The 20,455-nt window shown below is 39.6% G+C and overlaps 1 protein-coding gene across 3 annotated transcripts; it reads right to left on the bottom strand.

Moving 5' to 3' along the window:
• Positions 1 to 322: 322 nt before the first annotated feature.
• Positions 323 to 19,525, bottom strand: LOC117521454 (AP-2 complex subunit mu-A). Of its 3 annotated transcripts, none has more exons than XM_034182752.1 (13): positions 19,243 to 19,524; positions 15,717 to 15,838; positions 9,776 to 10,041; positions 9,410 to 9,492; positions 8,806 to 8,811; positions 8,509 to 8,644; positions 6,825 to 6,969; positions 6,513 to 6,530; positions 5,916 to 6,035; positions 5,598 to 5,733; positions 3,964 to 4,061; positions 3,680 to 3,791; positions 323 to 655 (listed from the first exon to the last, which is right to left on the bottom strand). In XM_034182752.1, exons 2-13 carry the CDS (start codon positions 15,788 to 15,790, stop codon positions 521 to 523), a joined length of 1,329 nt encoding a protein of 442 aa, XP_034038643.1. In that variant the 5' UTR covers positions 15,791 to 15,838; positions 19,243 to 19,524; the 3' UTR covers positions 323 to 520. The 3 variants fall into 3 exon arrangements, with proteins under 3 accessions (XP_034038643.1, XP_034038642.1, XP_034038644.1); XM_034182751.1 differs by lacking the exon at positions 19,243 to 19,524 and adding an exon at positions 18,822 to 18,840 and having other exon boundaries at positions 490 to 655; XM_034182753.1 differs by lacking the exon at positions 6,513 to 6,530 and having other exon boundaries at positions 490 to 655; positions 19,243 to 19,525.
• Between the last annotated feature and the right edge of the window lie 930 nt (positions 19,526 to 20,455).

Here is a 20,455-nt window from a genome sequence, read left to right as displayed (position 1 = left end):
TCAGTGACCATTTCCAAAAAAAAAAAAACAAAAAAAAAAAACACACTTGTCAAATAGTTGATTCACAACAAGTAATCAAACAGCTCAGTTTAAAGGGACAACTTTACCAAGCTGTGTTCACAAGCAAAGTTTATTTCTCTTAAACCATGACAGATCTCATCGGGGATGATTTGTTTGAAATAAGGAGATAGTGGCTCAATAACACAGAATAGTCAAACACATCGCGGTGCCTTCAGTACTCTCCCCTGGTCCTCCTGCATGACTTAACACCAGGCGATTCATGGGCTCACTCATCACTACAAGATACGATACAATGATCACCTTTTTTTGCATATATCTGTGCATTATACCATATTTACTTTCACAATGTAAATTCAATCTCTAACACCTAGTTAGGAAAGGGAGAAGGTCAGACAGGTAGGATGGAAGAAATAGACAAATTGGGGAAAGGGTTTAAGAAAAGAAACCTTCATGAGAGATGGGAGGAAGTGGTCCGTTCGCTGCCTGGCAGGGATCAATTTTAGCAGCGAGTTTCGTAGATGCCAGAGCGGCCGATGTAGCGCACCCATTTGATGACGTCATGGTCACTGTAGTTGAGCTTGGACTCAAACACCTTTAAGTAGCGCACCTTCAGACCAGATGGAGCAAAGGGAACCTGAGGGGGTGGGAGATATTAAGGAAGGAGATGTCAGAATATGGACGCTACATTTTTTTTCCCCCTCAAACTGTGGACTTAAACCTCCAGCAGGAAATCATGAGGAGCTGATGTGTTAGCAAATTCATCTTCTACAAAAGAAGTGACCTCTTAACAATAAGAGTTTCTTTCAAATCAAAAGAGAAACAAAAAGAAGCAGGGTCCATATTTATCAAGCTTTTAAAAATGCCAGGTGAGGAGACAGACTAATCTTTCAGGAAAGGAACAGTGTTTGACTTTGTGATTATGCCCAGTTAACTAGTACTAGGACAGAGCAGGCATAATCAGAGAGTTGGCGAGAAGTCATCTCACCAGTGAATTTAGGCAACAATGCGTTTTCAGCTGAACTGAAGGCAGTGATGCTGCTGTGTTTCGTTGCCACAAGAAGGAGAGAAAAAAAAAACAGGACATTTGGGGACATTACAACCATCAATAAGCCAAACTGTCATGGAACAAGTATGACACTTAACAGCTGTGCAAGCATGCATTTAAACGACTTCCCAACAACAAAAACCCACATAAACCAATAGCAAACTCGAGCCATATAAACAGCTGGTTCAATTTATTGCACTCAAAGAGTTTCTCCCTGTGTAACCTCGAATAGGTACCAAGCATAAACAGATTTTTTTTCTTTGACACAGACTAACATTTTGAAATTTCCAGTGTATACCATGATTCATTCTCTTAAAAAAAAAAAACAAAAAAAAAAACACTTCATTGTCAAATGTGACATTTGTCAGAATATTTTTAAATACAGAAATCTGTTATTGGTCCTTATCTGTAGTCATCCAAAATCCCATCTGCGGCACAGCAATGCGTTTCGAGTCCGGTGTAAGACTGATCAGAGGGAAAAAAAAATATGGACTCACTCAATTCTGAGGAAAAAATTATGGAATCATGAAAAACAAAAGAACAATCCAACACATCACTAGTATTTTGTTGCACCACCTCTGGCTTTTATAACAGCTTGCAGTCTCTGAGGCATGGACTTAATGAGTGACAAACAGTACTCTTCATCAATCTGGCTCCAACTTTCTCTGACTGCTGTTGCCAGATCAGCTTTGCAGGTTGGAGCGTTGTCATGGACCATTTTCTTCAACTTCCACCAAAGATTTTCAATTGATTAAGATCCGGACTATTTGCAGGCCATGACATTGACCCTATGTGTCTTTTTGCAAGGAATGTTTTCACAGTTTTTGCTCTATGGCAAGATGCATTATCATCTTGAAAAATGATATCATCCCCAAACATCCTTTCAATTGATAGGATAAGAAAAGTGTCCAAAATATCAACGTAAACTTGTGCATTTATTGATGATGTAATGACAGCCATCTCCCCAGTGCCTTTACCTGACATGCAGCCCCATATCATCAATGACTGTGGAAATTTACATGTTCTCTTCAGGCAGTCATCTTTATAAATCTCATTGGAACGGCACCAAACAAAAATTCCAGCATCATCACCTTGCCCAATGCAGATTTGAGATTCATCACTGAATATGACTTTCATCCAGTCATCCACGATTGCTTTTCCTTAGCCCATTGTAACCTTGTTTTTTTCTGTTTATGTGTTAATGATGGCTTTCGTTTAGCTTTTCTGTATGTAAATCCCATTTCCTTTAGGTGGTTTCTTACAGTTCGGTCACAGACGTTGACTCCAGTTTCCTCCCATTCGTTCCTCATTTGTTTTGTTGTGCATTTTCGATTTGAGACATATTGCTTTAGGTTTTTTGTCTTGATGCTTTGATGTCTTCCTTGGTCTACCAGTATGTTTGCCTTTAACAACCTTCCCATGTTTGTATTTGGTCCAGAGTTTAGACACAGCTGGCACATCTTTTGCAACATTGCATGATGATTTACCCTCTTAAGAGTTTCAGAATTCCTCTTTCCTCCTCTTTGTTTCAACTGACATCTCTCGTGTTGGAGCCATGATTCATGTCAGTCCACTTGGTGCAACAGCTCTCCAAGGTGTGATCACTCCTTTTTAGATGCAGACTAATGAGCAGATCTGATTTGATGCAGGTGTTAGTTTTGGGGATGAAAATTTACAGGGTGATTCCATAATTTATTCCTCAGAATTGAGTGAGTCAATATTTTTTTCCCTCTGCTTGGTCTAAAAAAAGTAACCGTTACTGACTGCCACAATTTTTTTTCCTGATTTCTTAGTGTTTCTTAAAGCCAGAAAGTTGCCATTTGAAATGACTTTAGTTTTGTGTCATGTCTGTGATCTGCTTTTTTCTACAAAATTAAACAACTGAATGAACATCCTCCGAGGCCGGTGATTCCATAATTATTGCCAGGGGTTGTATGTGCAACTTTGAGCCAATAATGTTTCCTCTTAAGTTTATTCTTAAGTCTGGGAAACTTGATAAAAAGATGTCCAGATCTTTGCCTGAGAACCTTTGGAGGGGAAACAAGCTGAAGTTTTGACAGGTTCCACAAAGAGAATTAAAGAATTCTGGCCATTAGTTTGTGGTCCCAGTTTACATGGTAGAGAAGTTAGACTGGTCCAGTAAGACCCTCAAGAGGGCTAGCAATGTGAAGTAAAAGCTGACAGATTGAGAAGCAGTAGTTATTAAAATTAGGAGCTAAAAAGACAAATTGTGAGAAACCCAGACTGCACAGAGCAAGAGCACTTCATGCTACTCTACACCCCCCTCAAACCAGTCAGTCTGAACAACTGCAAATTCGTGTTTCAGTCAAGTGTGCACACATGTACTACACATTTGGTTTGAAACTGAGCAAGATGGCTGCACCCATATGTGCTTAATTTGACCTTAGAGAGGATGCACTCTGTCCATCAGTTTTAGGTTTAGCTGTTAATGCTGTACAAAGTTACATTTGAATAATTTTGCCAAAAACAGACAATCCTGTACCGTATCATCATTATCATTTAACGCAGGTTGCTTTGCATGTGTTCAACAGACCAACCAGCTGTCGGCTGAAGTGTGACAGGATTCCAAAGTTACTACAAACACATTCTGACCTCAAAGTTCATAGAGATGGGAGGTCGGGCCCATTTCTTCTTGTCGTTGGTTGGCAGCAGTTCAATCTCAGCACTGATCTGAGACTCCTTCATCCCGGCCATGCGTTTGATCCTACAAACACAAACAGTAAGCTGCTGTGTACCACTGTGCTTTTATTAACAAAGACTGATACGGAAAACAAACAAAAAAAAAAATCAAATTTTGCATTCCCTCAAAAGACAAGAAAAGGTCAGAGAGGAGACTAAGTTTAACATAGTGCCGGGGAGCGGCAAGGAGTACTCACTTCCAGACGATGGCATTCTCACTGGCTTTGTATTTGGCTTTTCCCTTCATACAAATCACCTGCACGCCGCTGGTGTTGAGGGGTGTTGGGATCCGCACCTATAGAGGTGACAAATGAGCAAAACAAAAACCTTTAAGCATTTCATCAAACCCCCCCCCCCCCAAAAAAAACAGTTTCTGGATATTCTGAAGTATGTGTGATAATCTGATCATGTATCATAAGATTAAACAATTTTTTCATTTGTATCAAGCTTGCAAACTGTAAAACTAAGGTATGCGTCAGTCCCACTGAGTCCAAGACACTAAGAAAAAAAAATTCATATTTGCAAAATTCTAGTTTGACACCCCTAATTGAGTTATCTGGGAATAATTCAAATTTAAGCAGATTCCAGTTTCACAAAAACCTAGGAGTGGACACTTTGCTGAACAGAGTACTTTATTAGTCCTCAGCAGTCATGTTTTTTTGGTCAGTATCAGATCCCTAACAAATTAGGGGAGGGGGGCTGGGCAGCATACCTTCCACCTTCAAAAATTTCAATGCAGATCTGGCAATATTCTATTGACCTAAACCCCAATGTGGCTACATCAGCCAAACAGCTGGTTGGTTGTTAGTATCACAAGACCAAAGACATACTTCAGTGAATATATCCTACTTTGTTTATCAAAGTAATCAAGCCAACACCAAGACAACTGAACGCCATGTTACAAATTGGATGTTTTCTTGTAAACATTCATTGCTACAGACAGCTGTTGAACTCTAGATACTGCCATTAGTTGCCTTTTCACACACAACAGGAGAATGTCCGTGTCAGCTGTATACTCAGTCAATGGAAACAGTTTGGTGTAGGTGAGGGCCGTCACCTGCTTGAGTGTGACAAATGTAGGACAAGATGCAAAAAGCACACTGCAGAAACCAGATACCTTTTAAGTTAAGACACTTTAATTGGAATCTTCTCGCTTGGATGTATGTATTCTTCTGATTTTGTGCCAGTCAATGAAAAACAGTCAAGCATATTCACTTGCTGTAAATCCTCCAGATAATTTATTTTGGTTTCTCAATCTTGCTTAAAACCCCATTTCACCAAAATCACATACCCATACATTATGATTTATTTCTCAGCTTGTACAAGGTCAAAAATGCAAAAGTTTGGATCAGCTAAAAGACAGGTCCTAGAGGATGTTGTGGATGCAAAAAAAAGAAAGAAAGCAAATAATACTTGGTAGGAGTAAATTAGGTTTTTTTGTCCCCAAAAAAATTCCGATTTATGTCTATTTGCTTCGCATTTCAGCTGTGGTTAGTTGATATGTGATTGAAGTGGATACTTTTGTAGAGGAGACTTTGCTTGACATTTTGATGTATAAGTGTATGTTGGTGTCAGCACTGGTTAGTTATGAGTGTTCAAATGTTCCAAAACAGGGCAAGTCCCCAAACTTGGGGACTCTAGGGTTTAAGAGGTTAAGGTTGCCACCATGAGTCCACATGTTAATTTGGCAAACATTTTACACTAGATGTCCTTCCACATATGTGATGGGTAGCCTTGAACCAGGGACCGTTTATTTCAGAAGCAAACACGACAACATTTTGCACCACTTTTAGTTTCATCTGTAATGTGAAGATGAACATGAAGAGCTCACCTCAATTTTCTGGGCCAGGAGTGAAGGTTTGAAATTTGATTTAATGACGACCTTGACCTCCAACTTGGTGCGGCCCACCTCCCTGACCAGGGGAATAACTCTGAATGGTAGGATGATGTCCTTAGTGGTGCGATACCTGCAAATGGATGGATCAGCAATGGCAGACTTTTTTTTTTATAAAACATAAAAAGTTCCAAGAGGTTTTCCTTTTCTCGTTGCAGACTTTACCAGCCATTTCATAAATTTGATATGGTTTAGCTGAGGCTAAGTCATGTCCTGTGTAATGTAAGCTTTACATTTGCAGATGCCTGAACATACCTCATGAGCTCATACTCTCCATCAGGGGGGATGAAGCTGATGCTGCGCTCAGAGTCAAACTTGCTGAGCCGCACGCACTGGTGGAACGTGCAGTCGTCGATGGCTATTGACTGTTTCCCGCTGATAGGAGAAAATGCAGCAGAGAGACGAATCAGTTCACTCCACACGTCACAGTAAGTAAACACTAATCCAGCTAAACAAAACCAGTCAATCTCCCTCAAATAGCATTTTAAAAACAAAACACCACCAATACTACTGTAAACATAACTGCTAGTACTACAACATGACCTGGTGGTGTATCACCAACCCTCTTGAGAGTTTTGATGAAGTTTTGTCAAAGCAGGTGGGATTATAAAACAAAACCAACCACTCGACCTAAAGGGAACACAACCACTAGGAAACACATAGCGTTAACGAGAAGCGTTGAGGTAGTACGCAGTGTGAGAGAAGCAACAGAGTGTGAGATGTAGATGGGGAAGGGAAAACAAATAAATAAATAAAAAACAAACAAACCAAAAAACTGCAGAATACTGAACATGCTAAAATTCTGAGACAAGACAAACTGTGTTTGTGTCAGGACACTTGTCAGTACAGTACCTTCCTCCCCCTAAATCACTGAGGTACAGCACATAGAAAAGAAAGAGGAAAAGAAAGGAGAGATGCAGCCAAAAAAAAAAAAAAAAAAAGTAAATCCTGACTCGCACAAACAAGGTGCTACTAAGGTTAAAATCCTAAAAGGTTTAAAGCATTGAATTGAAAATAGTTTATTTTTCAAAGTTTTAAAGCAATAAATGAAATGTGTGCCCTTCTGCAATGCATCTAAATGAGCTATAAAATATTCTGTTTCTATAATTTGGCAGCATTTAAAAAGGTGAGGGCTCTGCATTTGCTCAATGACGCCCTACTCACCTCTTTCCTGCATCGTCAGACACGCCTCCTTTGCCCTGTTTGTCAATGACAATCTTGTCATTCATGCCAAATTTACACTCAGGCATTCCACTCAGGTAGCTCTTCATTACTACTCTGCCTGACACGTGGGCACTCAGGACCTGGCCTGCATAAAAAGAAGAGAAAATAAATAAATGTTGGCATAGTGCAAAAAAATAAAAACACAACTTTTTTCAAAAATTCACAACTGTCAAAAAAGATCAAATTTCTTTCATACTGGAGAGTGTTATGTAGGATGATATTCTTTATCAACTGACAAAGTTTGATCCAGATTATGTGGCCATTTAAATTTAACACTGATAACCCCCATTTAATGTATATATATATTAATCAAACATGCCCCAATCACTCATATTTAAAAGTGAGTTGCAGACTGGCACTCTATCTCCTGACAATTTGATCCGGTGTCGCCGACCGAACGGTCCCCCCTAAAAATTGGTCTGCTCTGCCTTTACTGCACATGTGTCATTTCTGCGCCTCAGCCATGGTTCACTGATTATCACCTCGTTTCTGCTTAAAACTGCACACCAGTCATCTATCTCAGCGATCTGAAGCTTTTGTACAGGACGCAGTCGAGTTTTATTTCCCCCCCCTAACCAGTCCTCACCTGATATGCAGTTTGAATTTAAACTAATTTTACTGACAGCGATTCATATTTCAAGAGAGTGGTGTGGGCTAAACAGCCTAAAGTAATGGGCCATTTTCTCTATATAAGGAGTCCTTCTCAGACATCAATGGGCATATGTGAAGTAGGTCTGTCACAATAAATGTTGCTGTAAATGCAAGTACAGCCTTTCAAAGCATAATGAACTTTAAATTCTCATCATGCAACACTGGAACATGAAAATATAAATCTCCTACATTCATTCTTTTAAAAATGCATCAAGACCTGAGCCACGCTGAAGTATTAATAATCTTGCAGACAGACTAACCATGGGATGCAGTGATTATTATTTTTTAATTGTTCTACTGCCTGTAATAAGAAGAATTATTTACAAGTACCGCATATCATCAGATTACATTAACTTGACAATTTACTGGTCAGGCTCTAGTGCAACTACAGGAACCACATAGGCTCCTCCTGCGTACAGAGTTAACAGCAATATGCTTTTGAATCATGAAAGCCTCAACCTGCTAGGCAAAAACTACTTCTGTCAGATGTACAGCAAGTGAACCTCAAAAATGCACATTTCAGTCTTTTCAAAACATGAAAATTGTGGTGTCAGTTGTGTATTGCGACTTCATTGCAAATAACCATGCTTAGATGACTTAATTGCAACAGGACACCACATTCACACAAACGTTTATCCACAGATTTATCACACCTGTAAACAACATACTTTAAATTATGACTAATATTAAAGTTTAGCTCTGTAGACTCACTGCAAAACTTTAATAGTTTTCATTCAAGCCATAAAGTGTGCCGACTGAGGGGGGAATATATGCATCAAATCTGAAGTGATGCACTCGCTAATAATCACAAGGCATAAGGAGGTGCAGGACTGTAAAAGTCAGTCATGAATCTTTATGTCTGCCAGGTGATGAACATGATCCACACAGTTAAAAATAAAATTAAAAAAATAACTTGGTACTAAATGCCAAACATCTGCACTAACCACAAACATTCAAGACTGTCACAACATACCTTGTGGGGACATGAGCAGGTTGACACTCTCCAGCACATCTAGGAAGAGCTCATTGCGGCGATACTTGATCCCCTCACGACGCCAGCCGATCTGCCCCGTCACCTGGCTGGTGATCTGAGACTGCTCCTCTTTTGTCTGAACAAAATCCCAATAACCAACAACAGAAGACAATTGACAGAGTGACAAAGAAAAAAAAAAACAAAAAAAAACAAAAAGATGAGATTAGTGATGCAGACGACATGAAACGCAATGGGCCTATACATATTTAATTTTCTGAGCTACATTATTCTCCTTACCTGGTGCTGATGACAGGAATCCATGATGTAGTTGGAAGAAACAGAACAAAACAGGAAATGCAGTTAGTGAGCCCCTTTTTGCCAAAAATGTGAACAAAACAATTCATGTGTTATTTTTACCCTCAATACAAGTCCCAAAATAAAACGGTTCACAATCTAGAATCACCTTTTCCTACACAGTAGTGAAATGTGGGCCAGAGTTTATTTTAAATACCTGCCTGACCCATTATGAGAGCCAATCCACACTGCCCGACATGCAAAATGTCATCATAAGAAGTTTACTATAGTTCTTTGTGCCTCGTACAACAGTTATTAGCCCATTACCTTCTGCTTTCCAAAATAAATAATGCACCAATTAAATTTATTATGGATGAAGCTGTAACCCCACATTATAAGTTTATTAAGAGAAATGTGACTTCTAGACAGATGCGAGTTCTGTTTTTTTTTTTTTGCCCCTCTTCATGATTTTTGAAAATATGCAAATACAGTCCGGAAAACACTACACATATTTGTCACCTTTGGAAAATATATATGCAGTCCCCACTGGGGGAAGAGTTGCAGCTTACCAGCTATTTTCACAACTTGTACAGTCAATATTGCTAACCTGTCCCTTAATGCCCTGCTGGGTGATGAAAGTCTTCAGAGCTCCAGTCTCTGAGTTCTGGGGGTAGCCAAAGTCCAGGATCTCTGAACAAACACAAACACATATACCTACCAGTAAGAACAGCGTCACCATGAAAAGAAATATCGAATGAAAAATTTCAGCTGCATACAGCTGACAAACATGCAAACCAACAGAAATCGAATGGGTTCCCCCCCACAATTTAGATCAACACACTAAACTTTACTTATCAGATTAACTGCTGAAAAAAAAACAAAGAATATATAATTATGAATGTACCTGACAGGTACAATTCTATAATCTGGCAGTTTAAGATACCTACAGCTACAGAAGAGACCGCACACCTACCATCCAGCAGCTCATAGATGAGCACAAAGTTGTTCTTGATGTTTTCCTCGCTGATCTTGCCAAAGTAGGCTGTCATCACGTCACACATCTTGTACAGGAACTCAAACACCATGGCAGCGTTGACATTCTGCTTGGTGACAGCTGCCAACCAGATGTTTGAGCGCTTGACATGGAAGAAGCTGGTGCGTGCGATGTTTGTCACTGGGGATCGAACCTGCTGCCGGGCGTGAATCACATTCACACGGAATGCGTCCACTGCGTTACGCCTAGGATATGAAGGAAAGACACCAACATTTGTTTTGGTGATGACTACTGTTTAACAAGCCACTCAAAACAACTTCAAAAATCAGCTCTCTTTCCAGACAAGCCTTTAAAAAAAAAAAGTTTCCTTGTAAAAGCAGCTGCATAGTTCTGCAATGATTATCTGAAATAATAAAAACCTCCAACATCAAGGTTAAGTTAGTAATTTAACATGAATCTGTAAATATTAAAACATCTCTACCTAAAAATCATACATGACAAAAACCTCAACCGTTTAATAATCAGCAGTGCTTTTTTGTGAAGCGCTGTTAAAAAAGGGACCAAGACATTTCACTAAATTAAATGGACTCAGGAAGAACAGAAAAGGCTTGTTGAACCACACGGTTGAAAAAGGACTGAGCTATGCCCTTTGATTTAATTTAAATGAATAAGAAGGTTAAACTTTAAACAAACACACAAAAAGATCAAGAATACCTTAGTAGCACAGTTTGAATTACAAACATGACAGCTTAGTGTAGATTCATATGTGGCAGTATGGAGGACGCAGCATGTTAAAATGAAGAGATCCTCAGAACTGCATGACATGACAAACTGTCCTGACATTTTGACTGAGAAATGTGGGTCTACTTTATAACAACCTGTAAATCTGAGCTGGGTTCATTAAGATGCAATCAGTAGCAAGTATAGAGAAAACACAACTGGCAACATTCAACCACAAGTGCACCAATATTAACTTTAATTGCTTCAAATTAAATTCATGTTTTACAGCCAAGATGTTACTAACTGCCCTGGGACCGGTTTCATAAAGCAGTCTCATCTTATTTAGTCAAATAAACTTTTTTTTTTATGTTAGTCACTGCAGAAAGTGTTTAGGCAGCTAAAGTTTTTTAGTCTGGTACAGAGGAAGCTAATGTTATTTTAGTGGACAAAACTTCAGTGTCTTACCTCAAAAAAAAAAAGGTAGCTATCATGCAGCACCCTCTAAATTGCTTGTATTCCTTCAAAAAGCGAGCCACCTCCACTTTTGGCCATGGTTGTAGCAGAGGACTGTCAGGTGATGCGTTTGTGACCATTCTCTCATTAGCCACCGGGTGTCACTGTTACACTGAGCAGCATTGTGTGTACAAAAAGGTTTAACGGAAGTTTTGTAAGTATGTAGAAGAAGAAATGCTAGGCTAAGAGCTAAGCATGTCATTCTGCAGATCATGTGTCGGTAAATGTTAATAAAGCCAGTTAACGAACCAAAGGCTGGATAGTTCATGACAACGACCAATCCGGACATAAACAAAACTCTCACACATTGGAGGCGTTTCTTGGCAATGGCGCTCGCAAGACTGTTATGCCCGTGAAAATCATATGCAATGTAAAATGACTAATCTACAAGTTTAGCCATTGATGTGAAACAGTGATTAGATGAATAATGTTGGGTGACTAACTGTAACCATGGGCGCAATTTGGTGGGGGATAGGGGGACATGTCCCCCCCACCTTTTCAACCAGGTGGGACAGAATATGGTATGTCCCCCCCACCTTGTGACATATATGTGTGTACTTGAAACATGCTATGCCAGTCTTATGTGCAAACCATGTCAGTCTTATGTGCAAAACCATGTCAGAATAGTATCTTTGTTTTTGCAAGTTTGTATTTTTGCAGCATTGACTTGTTTACAACACCTGTTTCTTGTTTGTCACATTCGGAATTTTCTGGGACTGCATTTGCCCAGATTTGAAACCAAAAACAGTTGCCTCTAGGGACCAGTGTCTACACACAAGTATCAAAATTCTAAAAGTTAGAAAAGGAAATCAGAAAAGCTATCTGGGACCTCAGAAAGCCCATCTGCAATTATTGCTTGATCTCTAAAATCAGTCTATGCAAGCGAAATTATGTTCAGTGTGAGTGTTGTCATTAGTGCCACTTCAAAAATTAAATTCATGATAAGTAATTTATCCTAAACTTATGTTTTTTTTCAAACTTATGCAAAAACAAATTTTGAGAAAAAAAAATACAGTATGTGATAGTTAATAATTATTAAGAGCCTGTTCTTTCATATTTATGAATACATTTTACCACATTGCAGTTTTTTTTTTTAATGAAAACTCAACCTATCATTCTTTTTGAGTTCTACACCAGAATAACATTTATATCCACAGTTTCAAATTGCACAAGTCAAATGGTGTCCACTTCATGGTTTTCTCAAAACATTAAAATTACTGTTCTGGATGCTCAGAATGCATCTGAGCTTATCTAGAAACCGTTGGCTTCTGGGGCATAAAGCGGCCCCAGGACCCCCAGCCTACAGGCTTCGGCCCTGCGGGCCTCGCACTTTCTGCCCCCCAATTTCTAGTTCTAAATTGCGCCCTTGACTGTAACCATGTAAATTTAGTAGACTAAAATATTAGACTGCTTTATGAAACTGGGCTCTGAGCTGAAAATTTGCAAACACAGTATTTTTTTTTCTTCTTAACCCTCTGGGGTCCGAGGGCATTTTTTGGACAGTTCACTCGCCTGGCATACATGTTTTATTATTGCTGTTAACAGCTCTCCCTGGATCCCACAATCAAGTTTTATGTCTCTTTATTCAGGACAACCTGTACTTTCAAAATATATAGACACGCTATAGTTGTGTTTTATAAGTGTAATAAATGTTAATCAGAAATAAAGGAAAAAGTAAAGCGGAAAATAATTTTCCACACACACATTTATTCAAAACACACAGCAAACTAAAAAAAAATTAGTGACACATCACTCCTAAAAACAATCTTTGGTGTGTCACGTGAGGCGAATCTGCCCTATGATTGGATTTTGGAAAACCATGTGACAGTGAACCAATTCTGATTGGACACTCACATTGCTCACGTCATCACACAGCTTCTATGAGGAGTACAAAGATGGTGGCTCGAAAGTCTGCAGAGTTAACTTTTCAGCAAAAAAAAAAAGTTTCTATCTCATATCATTAAAAAGTTATTTATAATTTAGTAAAGCTTGGTCTCAGCCGTCGGCCCCAGAGAGTTAAATAAACACTACAGATACACAGTCTGTTCACGCAGACATCTTCAGTTCCAGCAAAGACTAGTCATAATTCCCATCTGTGGATTCAAAGTCTTAATTTCTCTAAAATTTAAAGCAGTTTGAAAAATTTAGTGGCTAATGAAGTAATGAACAGACTGCAGTTTACAGAAGAAGGAAAAAAAAAAGTTTAACCTCTTAAACCCTAGAGTCCCCAAATTTGGGGACTTGCCCTGTTTTGGAACATTTGAACACTCATAACTAACCAATGCTGACACCAACATACACTTATTATACATCAAAATATCAAGCGAAGTCTCCTCTACAAAAGTATCCACTTCAATCACATATCAACTAATCACAACGGACACACCAAGCAATAAAGACATAAATCGGAATTCTTTTTTTTGGGGGACAAACCACCCTAATTTACTCAAAGTATTATTTACTTTCAATTTTTTGCATCCACAACATCTCCAAACTTTTGCATTTTTGACCTTGTACAAGCTGAGAAATAAATCATAATGTATGGGTATGTGATTTTGGTGAAATAGGCTCTAAGGCTTAAGGGGTTAATTTGCTTGAACATTCTGTGTACAGAGAAAGATGTATGGTTTGGCAGAATATTTTAGAAGAAATACTTTTCTCACAGACATTCTGAGCCATCTTTACCACCATCCTCCAGGATAGACAAAACAGCAAATTCCTCTTAACACGTGTGAAAACATTTGTGTCACCACTCGGGCGACTAACACGAATAAAACAAATCCTTAAGCTACAAACTGACAAAGCCTTTTACTCGTCCTCAAGTTACTTAACGAATTGCTTCAATTAAAACTGCAAAGAGAGGTCAAAAATGTTAGGATGACAGAATCTCTCAGACACAAATAAATGTTCTGGCACCATCTAAGCTGAATCTGAAGGAACCTTCCACTGAAGGTAATCACAAATATAAACACCACATCCACCCTTCCTCACTTATTCGTTTACCCACAAGATCCTGATACCGCTGTTGTCCCATCCCAGTTACTACGTTGTCACAGTTTCAAGTTTCTGTGTCAACACAATTAGAAACACCTCTGAAGGTACCAATGTGATGCTTGCTGAGAGGAAACGATCAGCCACTGTTAGTCTCTCTCTCTCTATATATATAAAAATATCAATCTTTACCTTTTATAGAGACAAAAAAAATGACAAGTTCCTATTCAAAAACCTATCTCCCAGTTCAGTGCAAAAGAAGTGAGGTGAGAAAAGATGAGGGAGACTAAAAATCACCACCATGCTTACATGCGTGGGAACTATCAGAGCTGTATAGGTGAGCAACAACATTCATTTAATTTAAAAAGCTGTGATCTGGAAGATTAGCTGGCTGATGTTTCTCTGCAATATCCTCATAGGCGACTCATGCTTATGAAGGCAACATGTAGCTGATGGTGGAATTGAAGGACATGCACTTTGGGGTCAGGATAGGGAATTCAATATTCTGTGGCCATAAGATAGAAAGGTCATGCTTGATAGGTTGGAGCACCGCTTACCTATTCCTACAGGGACCAAGATGGACAGATGAAGGAAAATGGTGATACAGAAGATTGAGAGGAAACAAGAATGAAGCAAGGGGAGACAAAAATGCAAAAAATACATTTTCGTCAAAATGTGCGTAAACAGTGTAGAAAAATGGCTCTTATGACAGCACTGTTTGGCACCGCAATGTGTACCGGTTAATTGGTAATTGTTCCCAGACCAGGCACAATTTGAGAAATGGACCTCCACTACAGTCAAAGCTACCCAGACACTAACACACCATATTCTTCGCTGTAAACAACATTTACAGCACAGTAATACTGCCTTTGCCAACTGTACACAGATTAAGATAAGAATGGACATCACCTGACAAAGATTGCCAACGATCTGCAATTTCACCTCAGTCAGCTACTCCATTAGAAGTAACAGTGAATTCAATGTGCAGTTTCAAGGGCTATGAGCTCACAAATCTAAGATATGCACACAAGAAAGAAAAAGACAATGGCAAAGAGGACATTTTCAAAAACAAATACAGAAAGACTAGGCTGGATTGAGCAGTGTTGCAACAGAAACACTGTGTACATGAGAACACACACATGCAGAAGTTCAGTAATGCAGCCATGACACACACACACCTGGTGAGAACTAGGTATCAAGCTTAAACCCCTGTTAATGCCACTGTGATAAGAAAGCCACAGATGGATTGAAAAAATAAAGAAGACACTTGTTTCCATATTATGAAAAACCTCTCTCACACTCTTAATGATGTCAGCATTCTCGGTGCAGCTGCGCCTAATCTTTTATTCAAATGGTAAGGGCTGATAAGGATGTTCACAATTAAGAAGAATAAGATAAAGCCTTGCAACTTTTTACAAGTGAGAACTCAAAAGTGCAATTTGGCACCAAGACAAGGGATGCATTCCTCGTGCAGCTCCTACAATCCACCCACACCTGTCAAGTCCTGCTGGACCAGAATCAGGGCTGTGCAGAATTCAGATATTTAGAACTGTAATTCTGCATCCTGTTTGCTAACTCAGCTCAAAATTACATTCAAAAGTCATTAACTCTGTTCTGAATGTTGTATAGTCCTGATCAGAATCTCCAGCCTTATGGGTGGGGGGAAGCTTTCAAGGTTTACTCACAAGCGACTTACCCTATGTCGTCTCTGTAGACCCGAGAAATGAGGACCTCCCCCTTGTGGTTATAGATGAACAGTCCTCCAATCATTGTGGCTGCTCCTCAGTCCCAACTGGCCATGGTGAAATCAACCCCCACCTTAAAAGGAAGAATGGAGAAAAACCATTGCAGACAGAATTTTTTTTTGGGGGGGGGGGGGGGGGGGGGGGGGGGGACAAAAAAAAAAACAAAACAGAAGTGAAAGCAGAAAAAAAAAGGGCGTGACCCACATTACAAGGAAGCATGTGTCCTTTACATCCGCTTGCCTTCCCTCACTCACATTGGCCTAGCTTACATCCGCTTGCCTTCCCTCACTCACACTGGCCTAGCTGAATGCATTGTGCAACTACCCCTTTGTGTGATTTTTTTCCCTTATACTTTTCATTTAAAAAAAAATAGTTATGACACCAGCTCACATTAAAGATGGTCTATCCTTGGACTACATTTGACTGCAACCTCATCTCTCAATTAAGGTCACTGTAAAGAAATGTGCTGGTGCATCAACCACACTACAGAAATGCACTGGGTCCTGGATGGCAACCACAACATTCCGAAAGTAGCTGTCTGTCTGTCACAGCCAGGTGATACATGGAAATCCCATTGGCCTTTTTTCCAGTTGCTTGGGTCTTCAGAGTCATCTGCACACTGGATTACACCCAGAGAAATGCACAAACTGGCCAAAATGTCACAGCTGATGCTCCCGCAAAACACGAAAAGTTCTTGCCTATTGCCAGGTTCACACGGCAAGATAATTAGGCTGATTTCTGACTTGATTTTCCCCTTCTGACAATCTTAAGGATGCCCCAACTATAATGATGTCTCTAAAGATAATCTTCTCAGATATTCCTGCCATGTGTGGCGTGTTAACAGCGCTCTGATCTGCTCAGAAGGACGTCAGGAGTGCTCAGACTGCAAATCAGGGATATTCGACACGTTGGATTGTCTTGGCCCAATATTGCAGCGTGTGTGGTGTCCCCCGGCCACAAACAAGCACGCTGAATGTGATGTGCAGCCAACCAGAAAGTGAGGCGACGAACGTATGGAGCAGAATCCAAAATCAAAATGGCTGTTATGGCGCACGAGAAAGTTGGGTGGTTGCGCTGTCCCCACTCCTTTAAAGAATGCCTTTTCTTTTTGTATCTTTTTTTCTTCCGTTAAAAGTAGTCCAAAGCTATCTCCATTTGTCTACTCTGAAGTCACGTTTAATCTCAGGAGATTTTGCGAGATTTCCTGTCTGACCTGGGAATGTTCGTGTGTGAAATCTGTTCATGTGTGGTGTGTTGTCTTTACTGTGTGGCTGCACACTACACACTGTACGACCAAACCTGTTAGATTTAGGAGTTTTTATCTCCATGTGTGTGGTCTCTCAGGTACTGGAAACCTACTGACAATTTTAAAACTTGCCGTGTGAACCAGGCTTAAGAGTTTCTCCAAGTAACCGTTAGCTTGACAATCATTACAGCAGTAAAGAAACCTCCAGAGGTACTTGGAGAAAAAAATCTAGTCGTCAGTCATGTCACCTCAGGTCATTAGCATCCAAGATTCACAACCACATAGAAAGACAGAAAGCACCAGGACCCTAAAGACTTGGCTCTTCACTCTCCTGCAAAAGTATCGTCATCACCAAATACTTATGTCCAGTGACCTCATGGCTCTATAAGCTTCTTCACAGGCATCTCTCGACCTCTAACGTCAAGGAACTAGAGACAGACACCACTGCCGATCTAAGTGAGTCACACAACAAATTCAATAATGTGGCTTTGCATTGTGCATTAGATGATGTAATATTGCTGTAAACAAATTTTATCCTTCATGGTACTATGTTGTGCCACACCTTATAATAAACTCTTTCATTAATAAGAGGGCATGGCTACAGGTATGAGACTCGCATCCCAAATGGTAGTAGGCACAAGCATATTTCTGTGCAGTAACACTCAAATCTGTTGGGAGAAGGTGAAGAAAGCCACCAAGACAGCTCTGAAGGAGTTAAAGACTTCTGTAGTGTGATTTGAGAAACTGCGCACAGTGCAATTATAAAGCTTCATGATGGAGTGCCACAGAAAAATAATCTTAAAAATGTGAAGTTTCAGATAAAATCTGCCAGAACTGAGAATCAAGCCTACATCTGATCAATTTTCTTGAATCAAAACCTTTAAGTCTTTTTATAGTTTGTCCAAAGGTTTCTGAGAATGGAGGAATTTAATAAAAATGGCTTTAATTCCTAAATAATTCATAATTGTGTGTTAAATTGCTTGAAATGTTGCTGAAAGTTCATACTACAAGCATATACTGATCATTTTCTTTAAATAGCTATTGTAATTGTGAAGCAAGATTACAAAGACTAATTGTCCAAATATCTAATTAGTAATTTTGGGATTTTACATAATTTTGTGGAAGTAAAAATCTCTTAAGGTTTAACAACTCAATGAACAGAAAACGTCCACTCTAATCTGGCAACATTTATTAATCTCACACTGGCAAATTGCTCATTTCCCTCCAAAATCAGATTAATCAGAAGATTAGCAATCACCCAAAGCAGGATGCAGCCCAGTCTCAAACTGAAGGCTGAAAATATATAAACCAAAGCATAGGCCAAACAATCTACACACAATGCCATCACGAAACAAGCAGTTGACAGGTTTCTTACGACTATAAAAATACTAAAATGTGCTTTCACCCAAGTATGATGATTCTGGATTAAAGTGGAATGGAGGACATGTTTGAAATTCTTCGAGTGCAGACGTCCAGTAACTGAAATATCGCTATTAGTTTAAGTTCATAACATAATTCAGTGTTCGGATTTCTCAAACGTCTTCTGCATCGGAAAACGACTGAATCGTGACCAGATAATATAATATCGAAAAAGGCTTTTTTCCGCCCATTTAGTGACCGGAATTAAGATGTCTTCTCACTCAGGCCATGTCCTAACATCAATACAAAATTCCATCCTTGACGGAAGACACATTCTCGCCAATCGCAGTTTTATGCATTCTACAACCCTTGTTTGACTGACGGTGGCGTAAGATTAAGATAAAAATTGAAGAGACGCAGAATAGATCGAATGAAGTATATAGCTACTTACCATAGCTATCTATGTCGATCAGCATCTGTCAAGCTACCGGAAATGCACATAACAGCTTTCCGGTGAGCAAATAAAGCGTCTCCACAGTCGCCCAGTTAACGCTCAAGTTGTAGTACTAGTTACAGTTACCAAAAACAACTTACCGACGTAACTTCTCAGAACACTACTCAACCACTCACAATGTATCTCACTGTTTATAAAGGCGCAAAAATGCCTATCCGCGTGCTTTTATTTTGAAGAAAAAGCCAATAGTCATGTCCGGATGATACCAAATGCCACATGCCAACTTTACACTTAGCGGAACCGCGGCTACCGCTAGCATCGTGGACAAAATTAGCCGTTTTAACGGCAGTCATTGTCTATTAATAGGCCACACAGTTAATCATTTTGGACCAGAAACGTTTGCACATCCCGAACTTACCCTTGTAATCTCACAGACGACACCGCTTCGTAGCTCTCCCTCTCCACGTTTGGCCTTGCTGTAGCAGCACCCAACCGCCAGCTCCTCCCGGCTCTCCGCTAGCTGTCAGCTGACCCGCTGTCGTGACAGGAAAAGGCGCGGCTGCAACGAGAACCGCGCCCAGGCCTTATCAAACTACACCAAAATTAGAGGGTCTGCCATCTTAATGAAATCACCTGAAAAAGGGGAGAAAATTACCTGGACTACACTCAGCCTGATAAAATTGAGCTGACACGTTTGCGACTCTGACCAATCAATGTAACCCTGTTACGTCCGATACCGATTCAAAGTATCGGCATCAAGCCGATATGGGAAACATCATATCAACTTCCTAAAGTTCAGAACATTTCCAGAACTCCCAACCTCCATGGTGTGAATAAAGTTATAGAGATATTATATATAAAGGTATTGGTGGAAAACTTTGTGATTGGATAGAGGATTTTCTTCACGAAAGACAGCAGTGAGTCTGTATGAATGGAATGAGGTCCACTTGGATGCAAGTTACCAGTGGCGTCCCCAGGGGTCGGATATTGAGCCGATTTTGTTTTTGTTATTTATTAATGACTTGCCAGGCATAATAAAATCTAACTGTAAAATCTTTGCAGACAATACTTTCTCTTATCGATGGGGAGAAGACATAAATAATCTTATTGCATGGTCTACTGATTGGGTAGGTGGTTTTAATGAACAAAAATGTAAAGTTCAACACGGGGGAAAACATGTTATGACTACATTATGAAAGAACAGATCTTGGCATCTTAATTTTGAGTAATCTATCCTTTTCTAAGCACATCACTGTCGGTGGATAAAGCTAACAGTGTATTATCATGCCATTTAACCCCTGGTTAAATGGCATAATAAAAGAGCCTTCTCACACATAGACAATTTGGGCATGGACGCTATAGCTTGAAAAAGACAAAAATACATGGGGAAAAGGTTCAAAGAAGAGCCAAGCTGGTTCCTGAGTTGAAGTATCTGCCCTACCAGGACAGACTTGCTGAACTAGGTAGAACTACTTTAGATGATAGACGTACCCGTGGGCGATTTAATTGTAATGTACAAAATTTTGCATTGCTATATAAACGTAAATTATGAGATGACCTTTGAAATGAGAAAATATGTTGGCCTGAGGCCATGAGCTGAGCCTTGAGGTAGAAAGGTCAAGACTGAACCT

The sequence above is a fragment of the Thalassophryne amazonica genome, chromosome 12 (genome assembly GCF_902500255.1).
Source record: "Thalassophryne amazonica chromosome 12, fThaAma1.1, whole genome shotgun sequence".
Taxonomy (NCBI): Eukaryota; Metazoa; Chordata; class Actinopteri; order Batrachoidiformes; family Batrachoididae; genus Thalassophryne; species Thalassophryne amazonica.
The sequence above is the reverse complement of the archived record's forward strand: the minus strand, read 5'-3'. Positions and strand labels throughout refer to the sequence as shown.